Source organism: Myxocyprinus asiaticus, chromosome 14 (assembly GCF_019703515.2).
Source record: "Myxocyprinus asiaticus isolate MX2 ecotype Aquarium Trade chromosome 14, UBuf_Myxa_2, whole genome shotgun sequence".
Taxonomy (NCBI): domain Eukaryota; kingdom Metazoa; phylum Chordata; class Actinopteri; order Cypriniformes; family Catostomidae; genus Myxocyprinus; species Myxocyprinus asiaticus.
Genome location: NC_059357.1, coordinates 35,635,219 through 35,654,528, shown reverse-complemented (window position 1 = coordinate 35,654,528; position 19,310 = coordinate 35,635,219). Strand labels below are relative to the sequence as shown.

The window sequence follows — 19,310 nt, the reverse complement described above, 5'->3', positions numbered from 1 at the left end:
AAGAATGGTTGGGGGTCAGTGGTGGCTGGTGCTTTTCATGAGTGGGGAAGCACAGACTATTATTTTTGGTATCTGCAATGTTGCTCCCAAAAACTGTTCAAACTACTTCAACAGTGAAATTTCTTACGAAAATAATGAACTAAGCTCATAACAGTTTTTGCAACAAAATAGACAAAATATCCGATAATAAAAGCTGAAATAAATGTGTGTATCTCTGAGCCACCAAACACTCTGCGCTCAACAATGATGCTTACATTTCACACACTGTCAATCATGAACATCAACATTTCAATTATTGGCCGTTTGTTGCAAAGTCATGCCCATTTGAGAGCTCAACCAATAATCATATAGAGCCAGACGAGATAAAAATAAATTGAATGAATTGTATTAAATGCAAATAGTGTTCCTGAAGCTCTCATAGACTCCCAGAAAGGGCAGATTCTGGGTGGAACCCAAAATGATGTGTTTAGACCCTCTCGTCCAATAAATATAGCCTTTAACTCCCCTGAAATCAAATGATACAGGTAAACTGTCTGCCATAGACTCCCATTGAAGCACAGCATTATTAGCACTCTGTGGGCCATGCGTCCACTGACTTTGATGGACATATTCATGTAGAAAAAAAACTTGGATTGTGTAACTTGAACAAACAGCACAATAGTGATTTGTGATATTTTATTTTCGATAAAATATTGAAATGCAGAAAGAGTATTATGTAATTTATATACACTGGTGGCAAAAATTTGGAATAATGTACAGATTTTGCTCTTATGGAAAGAAATTGGTACTTTTATTCACCAAAGTGGCATTCAACTGATCACAATGTATAGTCAGGACATTAATAATGTGAAAAATTTACAATTACAATTTAGACACCTTACAGTCTAGCTGATCCCACAAAAGCTCCATGGGGTTAAGATCCATAACATTCTTTTCCAATTATCTGTTGTCCAATGTCTGTGTTTCTTTGCCCACTCTAACATTTTCTTTTGTTTTTCTGTTTCAAAAGTGGCTTTTCCTTTGCAATTCTTCCCATAAGGCCTGCACCCCTGAGTCTTCTCTTTACTGTTGTACATGAAACTGGTGTTGAGCGGGTAGAATTCAATGAAGCTGTCAGCTGAGGACATGTGAGGTTTCTATTTCTCAAACTAGAGACTCTGATGTACTTATCCTCTTGTTTAGTTGTACATCTGGGCCTTCCACATCTCTTTCTTTCCTTGTTAGAGCCAGTTGTCCTTTGTCTTTGAAGACTGTACTGTACACCTTTGTATGAAATCTTCAGTTTTTTGGCAATTTCAAGCATTGTATAGCTTTCATTCCTCAAAACAATGATTGACTGACGAGTTTCTAGAGAAAGCTGTTTCTTTATTGCCATTTTTGACCTAATATTGGCTTTAAGACATGACAGTCTATTGCATACTGTGGCAACTCAAAAACAAGCACAAAGACAATGTTAAGCTTCATTTAACGAACCAAATAGCTTTCAACAGTGTTTGATATAATGGCAAGTGATTTTCTAGTATCAAATTAGCAATTTAGCATGATTACTCAAGGATAAGGTGTTGCAGTGATGGCTGCTGGAAATGGGGCCTGTCTAGATTTGATCAAAAATGACTTTTTTCAAATAGTGATGGTGCTGTTTTTTACATCAGTAATGTCCTGACTATACTTTGTGATCAGTTGAATGCCACTTTGGTGAATTAAAGTACCAATTTCCTTCCGAAACAGCAAAACCTGTTAAAAATTATTCCAAACTTTTGGCCGCCAGTGTGATTATTTGTATATGTATTAAATTCATCATTGCTGCGTTTCTTTATAAAATTCAAGGGAAGCCTTGCTTCCCATGTAGTCTTAAAGCAGTCATCATTGTTGGGGGTCCTTCAGCACCAGAATTGGGAAACACTGCTCTAGATTGTGAGTTATTTGTAAGTTTTCTATACTACACACTCAGCCTTGGTGTTGATCATCAATGCAGTCTATCCAGCTGGATTCCTCACACAGCAGTAATATCTCTAAGTTGAGACCGTTTGCTGCACGCTACCTTTGCTAGCATCGAGTTTGGCCAGTTTGATTAATGACTTGTGTTATGCCCTGCGCAGAAGTAAGAGGGATGCCTCAGGAGTTCAGAATTCATGCAGTGTAACAGGAGAATGGAGAAGTGAGATGGTACTCATTAAATGAGCACATAGAGAGGAAATCAGCCTGTCTATTATAGCCTGTCACCACCATGTCAGAGATGTACTGAAAAACACCTCTCTAACACCAAGAAAGGTGCAGATTGTACAAAAAGAGGGGGAGAAAGAGCAAAAGAGAGAGATGGGCTGTGAGTATATGTCTAATGATATGTGGAAAATGCTTAATCTTTCTCTATTTCATCAGGGCCCTCCAGGACAACATGGTCCACGTGGCCCCCAGGGACCTATTGGGGGAGAGGTAAGTGTCATTGTGTTTTCCCTCCTGTCTGTCAGACTGCGGTGCTGTAGGGTTCAAACGTAGGACAGTAGATTAGCACTGATTGGGGGCTGTGTTGTGGTTTAAAATCCCAACACTGCTGACTCATAATAAATCTGAATATGCATACTTTCCTGCTCCACAGTATGCCATAAGCATCATGTCAAATGAGTAGGATGTCCAAATATTCAGTATTAATGATACAATTGGTGAACAATACCCAGATGACGTACTGCATCTGCTGAGAATCTGAAGTGAGTAACCAGTGGACACTTTGCTATCCCATACAATATGTGATACCAATACACCTGCATACCTACAGAACGCACCTCATCAACCGTCGAGAAATTCTTGATTGAATTCAGTACAATACCATGAAGGTACGGAAATTCGGATTCAGTCTTTGTTTCTCGACTCTAAAGCCATCAAAAATCTGTCGCCTGTATCAATGCTTGGCCATACTGTGGCTCATGTACAGAAGATGAAAACCCCCCAGGCTACAATGAGGTCGCATACAGACACCTCATTTCTCTTTCCTCAGTCATTCATCCTCTCCATATCTCTTTCTGCCCACCCTCTGCTGATTTTGAGCTTTAAATTATTAACATGGTTATAATCCCTCCACTAGAGTTATATTTACTTCTCTATGAAGGATTAAGTAATATTAGACTATGATCCCTGAGAGAGACTTATATTTACCTCTATTAATGGCCACCTTTAAACATCTCCTATGTGTTAATAATTGAAAAGTGAGAGAATGGAGACGGACATAGACGTGACCTGCATGCCGGCACTCACAAAGCTGGAGATGAGAAGAGATGCGCCTTACGGCTCCTGCCGTGTAGCAATGTGAATGCAGTGGAGGTAGTCAAGAAAGAAGATGGGGAAAAGTGTGTTGGTCATCCATTTGGTTTCTTGTGTGCTCCTGACTTAAAAGCACTCAGATCAAAGACTACAGTGACCAGGGAAGCCACTTCAGTTTAGACTCAAACATGAGAGTTGTTCACAGGCACCGCAGCCATAAACGCCTCAGCCTGGAAAAGCAGAGCAATATGGCGTTTTAGCTTAATAAAATGTGATTACATATACATGGTGACCGTGCTTAGTACTCTGTAATCTCATCACTGTAATGTCAGCAGTCTGCAAGTAGAGGAGACTGTCTCAAATGCATTATGTATGAAACTGACTGAGTTTTTCCTGTGTGGCTAGGGTCCTCAAGGCATGCCAGGCGGAGTAGGCCAGCCGGGAGTGGTGGGAGAAAAGGTAGACCTCTCTCTTGCTGTGTATAAGTACAATTGTTTTTGTGATTTATGAGGGAGGTTGTGTTTATTTGTTGGAAGGTGCTGCCTCTGTAACTACGCAAACATGTAAGTCTAAGTATGATGGATGATCGCTTCTTAGGCTCTCCCTTTTTCAGTCTCTTTCACTCTTTACCTTGTGGTTTGTCCAGGGAGAAGACGGAGAAGCAGGAAGTCCAGGAAATCCGGGGGAAACTGGCCCACCTGTACGTACTCCCTACTCCCCCCCTACCCCCTTTATTCCCAATCTTTCATTCACTACGTATCACTAAATTCCCCATTGTCTCGATTTCAAGGGAGAAAAGGGTGAGGTAGGTGAGAAGGGTGATACTGGCCCCCCTGGGGCCTCAGGACCCCCAGGAATCAGAGGCATCCCTGGAGCGGATGGACCCAAAGGAAACCTAGTGAGTGCTACTCTTTCCCCTTAGTTAAACAATGGTAATGTAAGAATAATTTTAATTTGAACTTTCCTTCCATAGGGCCCCCTTGGTTTCCCTGGAGACTCGGGCCCCTCTGGAGTGTCAGGTGCTAATGTAAGTCCACCAACTATGACCTGCATAGATTCAAGCTTCAAGAATCAAGCATTCTGACTGTGAATTCACATGTTAACCTGCTTCATATTTATGCATTATTGCTTTTTATAGGGTATGGATGGTGGACCAGGAGCCAAAGGGGATAATGGAGATCCTGGTAAAGCTGTAAGTTACTTCCTACAGCACTTGAGTAGTCAGTGATTTAAATGTAACAAAAATATATAAAACTAATTCATATTCATATTCTACAGGGGCCCCAAGGAGCCTCAGGGGAGCCTGGACCTCCAGGGCCACCTGGACGGAGGGTGGGTTTCACCACTTTTTTGTTTATTTCGGCAATGTTTCAAGTCTTATTAAACTGTGACCATTACTAATCTCTGTTGCTTCCACACAGGGTCATGTAGGTCCTGAAGGAAAAGAAGGGAAACAGGGGAAGAAGGGGGCCAAGGTGAGTCTTTTTAAAATATGCTTTATCTAAACTCTCATATCTGGCATTAACTGTAAATGTTGTTACATATGAGCAACAGTCAACGTGCTTTTCTCCAGGGTTCTGCTGGCACAGAGGGTCCGATGGGTAAGACAGGGCCTGTGGGGCCTCAGGGACAACCTGGAAAGACTGGTCCAGAGGGACTGCGTGGGATTCCAGGCTCTGCTGTGAGTCTCAGCATATCCATCCACAGTGTCTGCTGTAGATAACTGATATCTAACCACGTGATCCACCCGCGCTTGTTTCTGACCTCTGTGACCACTTAATCTGTCTTGAACTGATCACTCTGTCTGCTTTTTCTCCAGGGGGAACAAGGGTTAAATGGGCCCCCAGGACAAACCGGACCCCCTGGCCCTATGGTAGGGTTTCCACCACTTCTCTCTCTCCCATATCGATCTACAAATGTATCAAATAGAGCTTTAAGAGAAGAAGACAAATGATTTGGGGCTTGCAGCACATTCTGCCGCACAATGAAATTTAAGTGCTTATATGACCGGCTTTGTTTTATATAGGGGCCAGCTGGATTACCCGGACTGAAAGGAGATTCCGGCATTAAGGGAGATAAGGTATGAGAGCAACCTAAATACTTGACAGTGTGAGGTATGATTACCTGCCTGCATCATGGTTGTGCTTTCTTCACATGAGACCTAAACAATGCAGCTGGAAAACAGCTTGTAAACATCTCAATAAAGCCGAAACTCTAAAAGCATAACTTACCAGCACTGTCATCACAGTGATATAGTGTCAAGTGTTTGTGTTTGCAAAATTATGGCATGTGGTAATTGTAATGGCTTGGTGCTCTGGCCATACACCTTAGCTCCATTGTTCTCTGTGCCTTCCAGGGTCATGGTGGGCTTATTGGACTGATTGGACCTCCAGGAGAGATGGGGGAGAAAGGAGATCGAGGGCTGCCAGGAAATCAGGGACTACAAGGCCCCAAAGGAGATGGTGTATGTATACATCTATGTTCTATTCATTAATATATATATATATATATATATATATATATATATATATATATATATATATATATATATATATATTATAAATCAGCATTATATTGCTAGTGTGAGCAATGCTTTTAGATTGTATGTGTATATTTTATGAAGGCTGTACAGGGACAGTAAATTTGCAATTGTAAACATACACAAACAAGCAAGAGTGATGACACTTATTCAGCACATGCTCAGTAGAGTTCTCCAGAAACCTGAGAAAAATAGTAGGATCGTTTCACTTTGTGAGAATTTTTTGGGGGGATGGCCCAGTGCTTTCTAAAGTTATGATACATTTGAATTCAAAATGTATGTCTATCTATATAATTTTAAAATAACTTGAATGACAGATGCTAACACTGTCTTCAGTTGCCATAGAAGATTTTGACTTGGGTGTGAGATCGGGACCATTGTAACACATTTTATAAGATAAAAATTGTATGAATAAATTGAAAGATTGAATCTTTAAACTACTGTATGTAATATGAATAAAAACATTATTTTATTAAATTATCTAGTAGAAGACTTTTCTTGAATGTTCTTGACATAACAGTGATTCAGTAATATTCTGACTTTTTGAATAAAATTCAATATTATTATATAGCCTTTCTTGATATTTTAATGGTTCTGTTATCATTAGTACATATTTATGTTTTCTTTACCACAAGATGGTTTTGGCAGATAGATTTGCAGTCTGTTAGTTATGAAGAAAAAAATGTTACAATTGCCACGCATGTATCCTATTAGTGATGTTGTTATTGAAGATATCAATTTGATCTCTTAATAATAGGGTGTTGCTGGTCTCCCTGGCCCTACCGGCCCACCTGGACCCCCTGGGTTGTCTGTGAGTTGTTTTTTTTGTTTTTTTATATCACTTTTTCTCACTCCTTTATTGATTAAACCTCAGATTTGTTGTAGAATAACAACTGCTTATAAAAGTACTAAGCTACCATTGTGTTTAGATGCAGCAGATTTGAGGCAACATAATACCTGTTTTCATTATTGTTATTTTCTCTTGAACTGGTAGGGTGCCACTGGTGAAAAAGGGTCTAAAGGAGATGAGGTTGGTAGATTTTTTTTCACTACAGCCTTGTTTTTCAACCTCTGAGCTATATCTATATTTCTATGGTATTTGTTTGCTGTGATCTTTTGCTAGTGAGCTCTTGCTACTGTTATGAAACCTGTGAGAGACACTGGCAGTGCCTGAATTCTATCCTGCTTCTCCTGCTTGGATAATCCCTCTGAATGAATTGCCATATGAAGTGCTGAGCTGGCAGGGGCCTTTGAGAGAAGGGTCAATTTTAAAGATGCCTGACTAAAGTGTTTCTGTTTCTCTCACCCATAGGGAGCTGTCGGTCAAAAAGGAGATACAGGACCTTACGGCCCGCCTGGCCCACCTGTGAGCCATCATGATCTCTCCTTACTTTCCTTTTTGCTTTTTTATCCTCTCCCCTATTACGTCTCCTCACGTCTCCCAACATTCTATTCTTCTAGGGCCCGCCAGCCACCATGATTGAGCCACTGCCAATCAGAGAGGGGCGTAAAAAGCGAAGGAGACACTCAAATCGACAAGGAGCTGGAACCAGGCAAGAGTTTGAGGAGGAGGAAGTAATTCAACTGAACATGGAGGACTTCCTACAGGCAGACGAGCCGCTGGATGAACCAGAGGGCATGGAGGAGGTGTTTGCTTCACTCAACTCAATGAAAACAGAGGTGGAGCTAATGAGAAAGCCACTTGGGACCTTTGAGAGTCCCGCTCGCACTTGCAAGGAGTTGATGTTGTGTCACCCAGAATACAAAGACGGTAAGGAGATCCACACACAAAGCTAAAACCAAATACCATCCTACTTTTTAACAAAACATAGCCTAATATTCCGAAAAATTATGCAGTATCACATAAGCAGAATTGCTGTTGCATGATTTGTGATATTTCTTTTATACAACAGTACCAGAAACAAGAAGTTAATATCATAAGTTTTAGATGCAATATGGGCAGATATTAGAAGTGTTTGCTATTGTATAATTTTTTCTATTGCTCATTGGCATTGGGAATTGAACAAACCCCTAAAGTATTAAACTAATGCTCTGTGTCCTGTAACATTTGCGCTGTGGACATAAACAATACCTCAAATCAATTGTTCAATTCTAGGACCAGAACCAACTGTTGAATAAGTACACTTATGTATTATTCCAAATGAGTAAATAAAGCATTTTTAAAAGAAATCCTGCAATCCACCCCCTCAGGTGAATATTGGATTGACCCAAACCAAGGGTGCCACAAAGACTCCATCAAGGTGTTGTGCAACTTTACCGCAGAGGGGGAGACCTGTCTGCACCCTGATAAACGATTTGAAATGGTAAATCGTAAACCACACTCATGTACACCACACACGTTTTCCTGCCATCTCCAGTTCAACAGACCTTCTGGAGTCTGGAGAAAAACATGTCTGATCTGTCTCCTCATCTCAATACAGGTGAAGCTGGCCGCCTGGAACAAAGAGAAACCGGGCAGTTGGTACAGCCAGTACAGAAAGGGCAAGCAGGTGCAGTCCTCTTCAAATGTTTCAGTCTTGTCTTTTAACTGTCTTACCGTCAACATGTCTGGAGTGCTAAGTTTAGATCTAGAGGCTTTTTCATATAGCAGTTCTTCACAAAATTGTTTATTGCAGATAAAGGACACATTTTTGTTAGAAACTTTGTGTCTGCAGTGTTTCTGTTGTAATAAATAGACCAGTTGCTGTGTAAGATTTTTACTCTCAAATTAATGGTGTAACTTGCTGAAAGAGGTTTTCTAAACTGTCAAACAATCAACTGAGATGAAAAACTTAATGGATATGTGTCTTTGATGAAAATAAAATAATAAATGTATACGTCTGGTCTAAATAAGGGATATGATGGAATTTATATGCAGCTCAATCTGAAATGCCTCGGGCCAAACTCTTGAGTGCATACTAGTGACCTCCATCCGTCTTGACTCATTAAATGATGGTTGAAACTAACAGCTAAGGCCTGTTTCACTGGGAGCTCATTCGTAAGTTGTGACATCTGACCTTGTTTGGAGATCCAGTGAGACAGATGTCATTCTCTTCTGCCTTCATTATAAATTAAAATCTAGGAGTTTGCAAGTTTGGATAGATGTCAAGCAGTAAAAGTGTCTACAGAATTAACTTTGATTAAAGGAACGTCTGCTGCATATTTACCTGACACCAGGTGCATAACTCTTGATTGATGTGCTGGCGACATGACAGGAATTATGCTGGTGACGTCTCTAAAACACTAGTCCCATGGTGATTTAGATAACTTTACAGATTAATTGAGAAAATATTTGTTTACATAAGAATATATGTAAGAGCTCTAACAAAAGTCAAATCATTTTGTGGTAATTAACATTATGCAACAAATGCTGTTGTTTGAGCTCAACTTATACTGAACCCAGAACATTTCTCTAAACTAGGGCCATATGATTTCACGGACAGAATCGCGGAATCCAGTCATAAAAAGGGAATTAACTATAAAATGTGGAATGTTACAGAACTTGACATATTTGGAATTAAATTAATGTATAAATGCACAATTTATCAAATTAAAAGCGTGATATATCCTAGTGTGATGATTAAACCACAAAAGGCTGAGATTTACGGTCTGCATGAGCTGCGTGCTTCAACAGTAAGTGAATGTGAGAAGCCACTGCTTACACACTAACCGCATTATTAACATCACGTGCGCTCTGGTGCGTATTAATTACAAAGAGCAGATCACTTTATCCACTGTGAAGTGGGTAGCACATGCAGACTATATATTTCTATATTTAAATCATAGCCTTTTGCAGATTAATAAGCACATTAGCCCATTTAGCAAACTGCTTTTACAGAGGTGAGAAGTGAAGCCATCAAAAACATCTGGTTTTCCACCAAAACGGCAAAATAAAAGCTCCATTTAATTAGATGCGTGAAATTGAAATAATGCAACAGAAATCGAATACTTCTGTATGGTAAAATGTAATATTCAATGTAGTAGTAGTAGTAGTGATCATAATAATATATCAATAATAATTACATTGTATTTAAGCAATATCTCAAGTTTCATCACTGTTTTCATTAATTCTGAGATGCTCTACTGTGCAGCACTGTATTTTATCAAATAATAAAAACTCCAATTTTGGGTTTTGGATTGTGTGAGGATCAGTATAGATCTTCATTAAAATTCAATAAAAAACAATGCAATGGCATGTTGAAAAGTAATTGTTCTGTTTTAATTGTATTAAAATTCTATGAATTTGATTATTTTATTTATTTATTTATTTTTTTAATGAAATTTTTAATTAAACTTTAAAACCCGGAATTCTGAGAATATAAAATGGAAAACACGGAATTAAATGGATTTAATAGGACCCTACTAAACCCATTAACAGTTTTCTTAACTGAAGGGGAGACCATAGTTTGGTAGCAGATTAAAAATGTAAAAACTGATCTGATTTGCTCATTTTCTGCCCAATGATAATCAAATCCCCACCCTCAGTGTCATACAAATCACAAAACTACTGTATCTTGTTAGGGTCTTTTGAGCTTCTATATTATACATTAATATTACATAGAACACAATGTATTTCAACCGATTGATTGAGGTCAATAACTTTTTTCATTCTGGTCAGAATTTCATTTTTATTTCACTATCTAAAATGTTTTAATTTTTTTTATTTATTTATATTTTTTTTAAGAAAAATACATTTTCCCTTTAGTATTTCTTCTAGTGACTGTTAAAGTGCTAAGTTGAGTGGTTCTAACCCATAATTGCCCACTTCTGTAGTTCTCCTACATTGACGCTGATGGAAACTCAGTGCCCGTGGTGCAGCTGACATTCCTGAAGCTCCTCAGTGCCACAGGCAAGCAGACCTTCACCTACACCTGCCAGAACTCCATCGGCTGGTACGACTTGACCAGCCACAGCCACCAGCATGCCGTGAGGTTCCGCGGAGGCAACGACGAAGAGATGACACAAGCCAAATCGTCCTTTATCACATCACTGAATGATGGTTGTCAGGTGAGGTGACTTTTAAGGGGAAACTACACTATATGGCCATAAAAATGCGAACAACCATTCTAATTAAAGGGATAGTACACCCAAAAATTAAAATGATATCATCATTTACTCACCCTCATGCTATCCCAGATGTGTATGACTTTCTTCTGCTGAACACAAACGAAGATTTTTAGAAGAATATCTCAGCTCTGTAGGTCCATACAATGCAAGTGAATGGTGATCAGACCTTTGAAGTTCCAAAAAGCACATAAAGGCAGCATAAAAGTAATCCATAAAACACCAGTCGTTGAATACATATCTTCAGAAACAATATGATAGGTGTGGGTGAGATACCAATAAATATTTAAGTCCTTTTTTACTATACTGTGTTACTCCTCCCTGCCCAGTAGGTGGCGATAGAATGGGAATCGACAAAAAAACTAAAGGAGAAGAATGTGTAAGTGAAAATAAAACTGGATAGTAAAAAAAGATAAAAAATTTATCTGTTTCTCATCCACACTTATCATATCACTTCTGAAGATATGATTTAACCACTGGAGTCTTATGAATTACTTTTATGCTGACTTTATGTGCTTTTAGGAGCTTCAAAGTTTTGGTCACCATTTACTTGCATTGTGAGAACCTACAAAGCTGAAATATTCTACTAAAAACTTTCATTTGTGTTCAGAAAAAGAACAAAAGTCATACACATCTGGGATGGCATGAGGGTGAGTAAATGATTAAATAATTTTTATTTTTGGGTGAACTTTCCCTTTAACAAGTTTGCCTAGTGCCCTTATTCCTGTGAAGACAAATCTGAATGCTACAGCATACAATGACATCCTACAGAATTGTGTGCTTCAAACTTTGTGGCAACCGTTTGGGGAGGGCCCTTTTCTGTTCCAGCATGAGAATGCCCCTGTGCTCGAAGTAAGTCTAGTGTGGAAGAGATGACTGGCCTCTACAAAGCCTAGACCTGAGCCCCACTGAACACTTTTGGGATGAATTGGAATGCTGATTTTAAGCCAGGCCCATCACCCAACATCAATGCCTGACTGCACTGATGCTCTTGTCAATCCTTGCAGCCATTTTCTAACATAAAGTTAAAAGCCTGCCCAGAAGAGTGGAAGCTGTTAGGGACAACTAGTTTTGAAATTACATGTGTGTGGTGTTTGGGAGTCCATATCATTTGGCCATGTAGTGTATTAGTTTAGCACTTCTTTAATCAAAAGAGAAGAAACGCCCACAGTTAGTTTGTTGCAGTTTTAATGACTCACCCAATTAGCCTTCCATCTGAGGAGCTAAAAACTATCAGCTAATTCTAAAATTGCACTAAATTAAGCCTATTTCAGCAGGAGTTTAATGCATTATCCAATAGAAAAGCCTCACAGGGATACACTCAGCAATTCATCCTAGAGAAAAACTACACTGTAAAACCCTTTTCTCTCAAAGTAGGTACTCGAACCCAGCAACCTTCTTTTAAACTCGTATGCAATTTCCTTCCCACAGACACGTAAGGGTCAAGACAGGACAGTGCTGCAGATAGACTCTCCACGATCAGAGCTGCTTCCAATCATAGATATAGCAGTATCGGACTTTGGAAATAACAACCAGAAGTTTGGATTCCACATTGGACCAGTCTGTTTTAATGGCTAACGCCAAGCACCTCATCGAAAGACTCATCAACTAAAGAATCAAAGCCACAAGCGGTATTTATTATGTATGTAATATGTAAGCGGTAGGTTTGTGACCATTTTTAAATGACTTTTGAACATCTGATGGGGTACAAAAACCCACAATTTTTATGGTGGCTATTCAGGGATGCCAGCCAGGAAGAACCAAGCACATTTATCAAAGGGAAGTCTTTCATTTTTTTATCTCATTTTCTGTCTCTTTTTATACTCTACTCAACTGTGGATTAAATTATGAGGCGTGACCCTTTATAGTTAAAAGAACTGCACCAGCGGAACCTGATGTTTCCAAAAAATACATCATTTTAGGTTTGTATGTCATCTGTGCTAAAGACCATTTTCACCCACAGCATATTTGTTGAATTTACTGTCAGTGTTGCAGATTTCTTGTTTGTTTGTCTTAATAGAAAGTGATGATTTTAAATTATATTGCCACTTGAGGGATTGGCTTTGACATTGAAGAGTAAATATAAAAAAAAAAAAAAAAAAACATTTCCTGCCTTGACTGCAATGTGATGCCAACTGAGGCAAAGTTATACCTCTTTACTAGCTTTGACAAGAACCATAATATAAGAAGAATATCTGCTTGGATATTCCCTGTCACATCAAACCTGCAGTGTTACTCATCTTTAATCAGTGTACGCTCATACATAAACAATATTAAATAAGGCCAGAGCTTTTCCAAACGCAAAGCAGTCTATGTGAATGACTCAAATGGAGCCCAGCTGCTTATTAATATGTAAAGTAGTCTGCTCACTTAAGCTGCTTGTCTTGTTAGCGGGCCGTCTAGTATGTTTGCCTGTCAGTGATCCATGTTTCCATGGTGCCAGCGATCAGCCTTTGCTCCACACAGTTGAGCTGGTTCATATGTATGTGGTAGTGAATGAGAATGATGTTGTTGCTTTGAGAGAGGGGTGTCATACAAGCATTACACTGAAAACTGGCTAAATTATACTTCCTTTTTGTGTAAACTCATCCAAATGAATTTATGATGAGTTCAAATGCCTGATCATGAACCAAGAGGGTTTTATTTTTTTGTTTTGCCGTTTATATGTGTTGATATGTCACCTTGATTGTTGTGTTGAAAATGTGTTACAATACCGTGGTGCTATTTGTTTTGCTATGTGTAATGTTAATTGTTTGTTGTCTCAGAGGGCAGAGTCAGGAAAAGGGAAAATTACATCTGTGGTGCTTAATACTAATAGAAGCTGGGAGATAAATACTCTCAGAAATGCTAATGCTGTAATTTAAAGCCAGTATGGTGCAAATCTAGTGGTCGACCGATATAGGTTTTTCAATGGCCAATACAATGCCTAAAGAGCAGGTTGGATGATTAAATGCTGATGTAGTACACATAATATATATAGGATGCTTTAAGTGACTTAAAGTGCATTCAAGATATACATTTAAGCAGTTTGTTCATTCCCTGGGAATCAAACCCATGTCCTTGGTAATGCTAATTCTGTGCTCTACCAGTTGAGTTACAGGAAATATGTTCTAATGCAATTACAAATGTTCCCAAAAAACATACACAAAATTGCTGAAATAAAATTTTACATGTTCACATTTAAAAAAATATTGGAAACAAAAATGTTTATGTTTTTATTATTAATTAATAAACGTTATTATTCACTGACATATCCATAAAGGGGAACTACCAAATCTGTTTATCTGCTAAGCGTGTTCGGTTATCTTTGAGTGTGTTTACATGCAGAGCAATATGCTGGTAACTAACAAAAATCAGCTTTATCAGAAAATCTTCTTTTGATGTCAAAATGTAAACGGGTATGTGCATAACACTTGTACACATTGAATAAGCTGGTAAGAATGGCGGTAATGGTGTTTACATGCAACGCGAATACGCGATACTGGGCAAAAATCTACACGTGCTGATCAGTTTTATGTAAAAACTAAAAAACAACTTTTAATGCGTTAAAATTACGTTGTCGGCTTATTAAGCATAATCAATGTATGATTTTGCATGTAAATGCACTCAGTGGTTTGGTTACCAATGCCAATAATCTCAAAATGGCCAAATATCAGCTGATATATCGGTCGATCTCTAGTCCTATCCTTCTAGACCTTGTTCACAGTACCCCCATCTTTGATTTTTGACGGGAATGAAAACGAGGCTCTGTGGGATAGACGTACATTCTCTTCAATGACATACATTGTAAAAAGCTATCAGAAAGCTCCTAGATTGCATCTAATTTTCCACAACTCATGTTGTCTGGAGTTATGTGTCTACTGAAAACTTTAAATAACAGTACAACCCATTGAAGAGACTGTATGTCTATTAGAGGTCTGCAACCCGACCCCGCCCGACGGGACCCGAGAACCCGATGGGTTTCGGGCCGGGTCAGGTCAGTTTTTCAAGTAGGACTTCGGGTTCCGGTCGGGTTCGGGTTTGAATGAATGAAAAAATAAACAGGCTTACTGAACTTGTTTCGCGCACATGTTAAAATGTACATGCATGCATAAAGGTGAATATGTGTATTTTATTTTGATCACCTTTCAACTTTTTTTCCAGAAGTACAAATAAACTAGTGTCTCAGTTAAAATGAGGTCATGGAAACTGCAAGTATGATCATTACTGGGTAACATTTTACAATAAGGTTTGCATAAGGTATCATTAACAATATATAATACAATTTTCCATCATTTATTAATCTTGGTTAGTCAATTTATAAAAATACAATTGTTTATTGTTTGTTCATGTTAGTTCATATTGTATTAACTAATGTTAAAAATGGACTATGTAGAAATTAACATTAAATAAGATTATTAAGTATTGCTCATTGTTAGTTCATGTTAACTAATGTAGTTAACTAATTTTAACAAATACAACCATAAATGTTACCCATTAAAAGTTACACTAAATAAGAAAATGCTATTTAAATTAGTTTGAGATAGTTTTAATTGCATAGGACACTGCTGACAATGCTTGAAATTCTGCTGAAAATGCTTGAAATGTTTATTTAGAGCAACAAAATCAATGAAAACAAAAAGTTGGCCAGAATGTGTGCAAAAGTTAATAAATATTAAAACATGAGGGAAAATAATGTAGCTACAGCAATGTAATATGTATCATTATTTATAAATAAAATTACATTAAATTGGGCCTATTAACACAACACCTCGAAATATATAATTGTAAACAAATGTAAAGAAATAGCACATACCTCTTAGAGAGCTGACATCTTTGCAGATAGGATGGTTTGGTAATTTTCCAGATTAATTGCTCATATTTTCACTCTATTGAGTTTTTTTGCATCTTTATATCGGCAGTGTCTGAATTCCTTCCTGTCTAATAATACTGTGAAAAGAAGCCATGCTCTAGTTCCCAGCAATGATTTGCATTTTGAATAAATTATGCAGATTAGTGTGTATTGCTTAGCTTTACTTATTGCCGATTTTAGATACACTGCTGTTATTTTTTTGTTGTCACTTTCAGTTATTTGTTTTTTGTGATTATTCAGAGCTCATTTTATACATAATATGATGTTTTTAGTTTTCATCGTCATTGTGATTTGTGTGTTAAATGATCAGGTCCATGCGCATTGCACATTATCCAGCATGCAAGCGCTCTGGAAACCATTGGACTGTGGAGAGTTTTAATTTAAAAGTCATCAGTGTTTTTATTTCTATTTGCACGTGTTCGCGGGGCCCAATCAGACACGTCGGGGCCCCAGGCGGTCACCTGTATTGCCTGTAGGACGAGCCGGCCCTGAGAGTGCTTGTGCTCTTTGATGCGATTGAGAGTTGTTTCCCTCCAGAGCACAACTTATTTTTAACTGCTATTTTCTATGTTTTATAATGTATACATGTATGAATTCAAAATCAGGCGCGTATTTCCATTTCGCGAAATTGTCAAAAGCGAAGCCCCGTTAAACTTTACCAAGCAAGCGAGCGTGTGCATCTGCGTCAATCAAACCGATCGCAATGGATAAGGGCGGGTTTACGATTTCTGGGGCCCCAAGCAACCGACCAACCCAGGGCCCCATTTTGAAACATTTCGCTTAAAAAATGACAATTGATTTTAAATCATAATTTTAAATTCTTCCTATCATGTTAAACATTGTTACAGTCACCTCTTTGCAGCCTGAACTTGTTCAGAATGTTAAATCTTAGTGACACCTGCGCTAAAAACAATCTAGACACAGAGCAATGACTGAAACAGAACGCAGGTGTCTGGACATGTGTTTTTGAAACCTGAAGTTCTTTTTAACTTGACACAGTGTCTAAAAATATTCCAGTCCTGCGTGAGACACTGAAGAAACAGCGAGACGCGATGCAGCAGTCAAAGACGTTCGTCCAGCGCATGTTTACATAGAAAAACAATGGAAAATCTGGGTAGACAGATGCAAAATACATTCAGTGTGAACGGCCCCTCATCCGTCCACACGTGTCTGTGAGCGAGAGCGTGTGGGCGAAACAAGTTCGGAAGGCCTCTATATTTTTTCATAAATTACAAAACCAAACCTAAAGACCTACTGACCTGAACCCGGCGGCTTCGTGAACCGCTCCGAGACCGCAGACAACAGCGTATTCGCACGTGTACCCAGAACAACATCACCCCTCAAGCGGTTTTTGCGGAACTTTCCTACCGGAGCGTGGGGGCCCCGGATGCAATTGCGTGGTTTGCATGGTGGTTAAAACCGTTACTGGCAATGGAGAAAGGGAGCGCAATCATTTGGATTAAACTGTGCTTTGCGGTTTACCAACCATGCAACATAATACCACGATTTAAATTTTAATTTAACCAATTGTGCAGCGTTCATGTATATCACACATATGTCTCGGAGGTCCAATTGTGTCGATTTTTAAAGTGTTTCAGATGATTTCTCCTCATCCTATCAGCGCATGTATCACAATGAGCACCGGAATGAGACTTTTCAGCGTGCGAGTGAATCTGCACTGCGTATACAGATGATTGTACTATATCAAACAGTATGTAATGCTGTATAATGTATAATAATCTGAAGGGTCCTGATATTTGGTAGTCCTGATAATGCCAAATGTAATTAAATTTATACCATGGAAAACATTATTTTACTGGATAAGCATACACGTAGTTTTGAAAAGAATAATTTAGAAAAATGTAATCAGTGACAATACTATTTTAAAACCTACAATATTCATTTAAAGTATTTAAAATGTAAATAATCAGTGACAGTGTACAAGCATATGAATCTAACATAATTATGTATTTTTCAGATGGGCAGAATTATTAATATTCCTATTCTGGTGTCACCATTGCCCTATGCTGGGCTGATTTTTTTTTTTGTCCCACTCCATCCCTGATGGGTCAGTTTACTCTTTAATGAATAGTACTTTTTGTTAATTTTAACAAGTAATGAAAAAAAGGGGCCTGGGTAGCTCAGCGAGTAAAGACGCTGACTATCACCCCTGGAGTCGCAAGTTCAAATCCAGGACGTGCTGAGTGACTCCAGCCAGGTCTCCTAAGCAACCAAATTGGCTCGGTTGCTAGGGAGGGTAGAGTCACATGGGGTAACCTCCTCATGGTTGGTATAATGTGTGGTTCTTGCTCTCGGTGGGGCGTGTGGTGAGTTGTGCGTGGATGCTGCGGAGAATAGCGTGAAGCCTCCACACGTGCTATGTTTCCAAGGTAACACGCTCAACAAGCCACGTGATAAGATGACAATTTTGACGGTCTCAGACGCGGGGGCAACTGAGATTCATCCTCCACCACCTGGATGAAAGTAATAAAAGGAACTGTTTTGTATATGTCCTGAAAGTAATAATAATTAAAAATTCAAACTTAACTTTTCATGATTCAGGCTTTGTTCAAGGTTTTGTGAGTATAGAATCATGAATTTAGTACTGTAAATCAAACCAAATCCTTACACCCTTTATCATTTCTGTTTAAAAAAAAAAAGAAAAAAAAATCATATTTTAATGAAATCCAGGAAATGTAGGTTTTTATCCGATTAATCTAAGAAATAATCGAAGATTAATCGATTATCAAATTAATCATTAGTTGCAGCCCTAGCGCTGTTGTGAATAAGGTCAATACTAACTTCAATCCCATCTATCCTGAACTCTGACCTCTCCTGTGTATTGTGTCTGTGCTACTAATTTTACATAATGTACAGTTAATCTAAAGTATGAATGATAATAATAATCTGTTGCTTGACAGTTGCATTTGTGAAAAAATTATGAGATTAAAAAACTCTTGAAAGAAGACCTGTTCATCGTCTCTGAGTGCAAGCAATTTCTTGGTTCTTTTTGGCGAGGATCAGAGGGACTGTGATGTCTTCTCTGAAGCCAACAGACAAGCATGTCTCTTCATTAGCAGCAGCTACATTCTCTCGCTCTCTTTGTGCTTGTAATCAACATCACTTCCTACCTCGCAGATGTAGTAAACTCTGATTCCCTCCCCAGTTCATTTATTTTAATTACCTTTTGTTTCCATCCCCAGGAGAGGAAGCCAGAAGAGAAGGGGAAGCAGACAGCTCTTTTGTGTGTACGTGTGAGAGCGTATGTGTGTAAATAATGAAATAGCTCTGGATTAGAAATTGAGACAAGGAGAATTAAGCATATCTGTGGAGGGACACAATGAAATATGGGAGGGAACTGGCAACCCACCCACTTCACCTCCCCTTCGCCTGTCCGTTTGAAGCATGTTTTGCTAATGCATCATTTCTTTTCTACGCTCAACATCTGCAATTATTTATAAGCACACAAACGAAGAATTCTGAATCGAGTGAAAGATACCCGTTCACCTCTTGAAAGTGAATAAATTGCCTTCATGCTATTGGTACAACAAACACTTTTCCTAGAAGCACCTTATTATCACTTTTAAACTACAACACTTA

At 38.5% G+C, this 19,310-nt stretch overlaps 1 protein-coding gene across 2 annotated transcripts in view; it reads left to right on the top strand.

Annotated features, from left to right (window-relative positions):
• Positions 1–13,157, top strand: part of LOC127452087 (collagen alpha-1(XI) chain-like) — a 91,398-nt gene extending 78,241 nt beyond the window's left edge. For both annotated transcript variants that reach the window (XM_051717266.1, XM_051717265.1), the window contains 20 exons: positions 2,380–2,433; positions 3,661–3,714; positions 3,902–3,955; positions 4,046–4,153; positions 4,229–4,282; positions 4,394–4,447; positions 4,534–4,587; positions 4,677–4,730; positions 4,829–4,936; positions 5,075–5,128; positions 5,282–5,335; positions 5,612–5,719; positions 6,552–6,605; positions 6,789–6,824; positions 7,107–7,160; positions 7,256–7,565; positions 8,006–8,118; positions 8,236–8,304; positions 10,568–10,801; positions 12,290–13,157. In XM_051717266.1, coding sequence (XP_051573226.1) covers positions 2,380–2,433; positions 3,661–3,714; positions 3,902–3,955; positions 4,046–4,153; positions 4,229–4,282; positions 4,394–4,447; positions 4,534–4,587; positions 4,677–4,730; positions 4,829–4,936; positions 5,075–5,128; positions 5,282–5,335; positions 5,612–5,719; positions 6,552–6,605; positions 6,789–6,824; positions 7,107–7,160; positions 7,256–7,565; positions 8,006–8,118; positions 8,236–8,304; positions 10,568–10,801; positions 12,290–12,436 — 1,827 coding nt within the window. In that variant the 3' untranslated portion in view covers positions 12,437–13,157. The remainder of the gene's footprint in view (positions 1–2,379; positions 2,434–3,660; positions 3,715–3,901; positions 3,956–4,045; positions 4,154–4,228; positions 4,283–4,393; positions 4,448–4,533; positions 4,588–4,676; positions 4,731–4,828; positions 4,937–5,074; positions 5,129–5,281; positions 5,336–5,611; positions 5,720–6,551; positions 6,606–6,788; positions 6,825–7,106; positions 7,161–7,255; positions 7,566–8,005; positions 8,119–8,235; positions 8,305–10,567; positions 10,802–12,289) is intronic.
• The last annotated feature ends 6,153 nt before the right edge of the window (positions 13,158–19,310 follow it).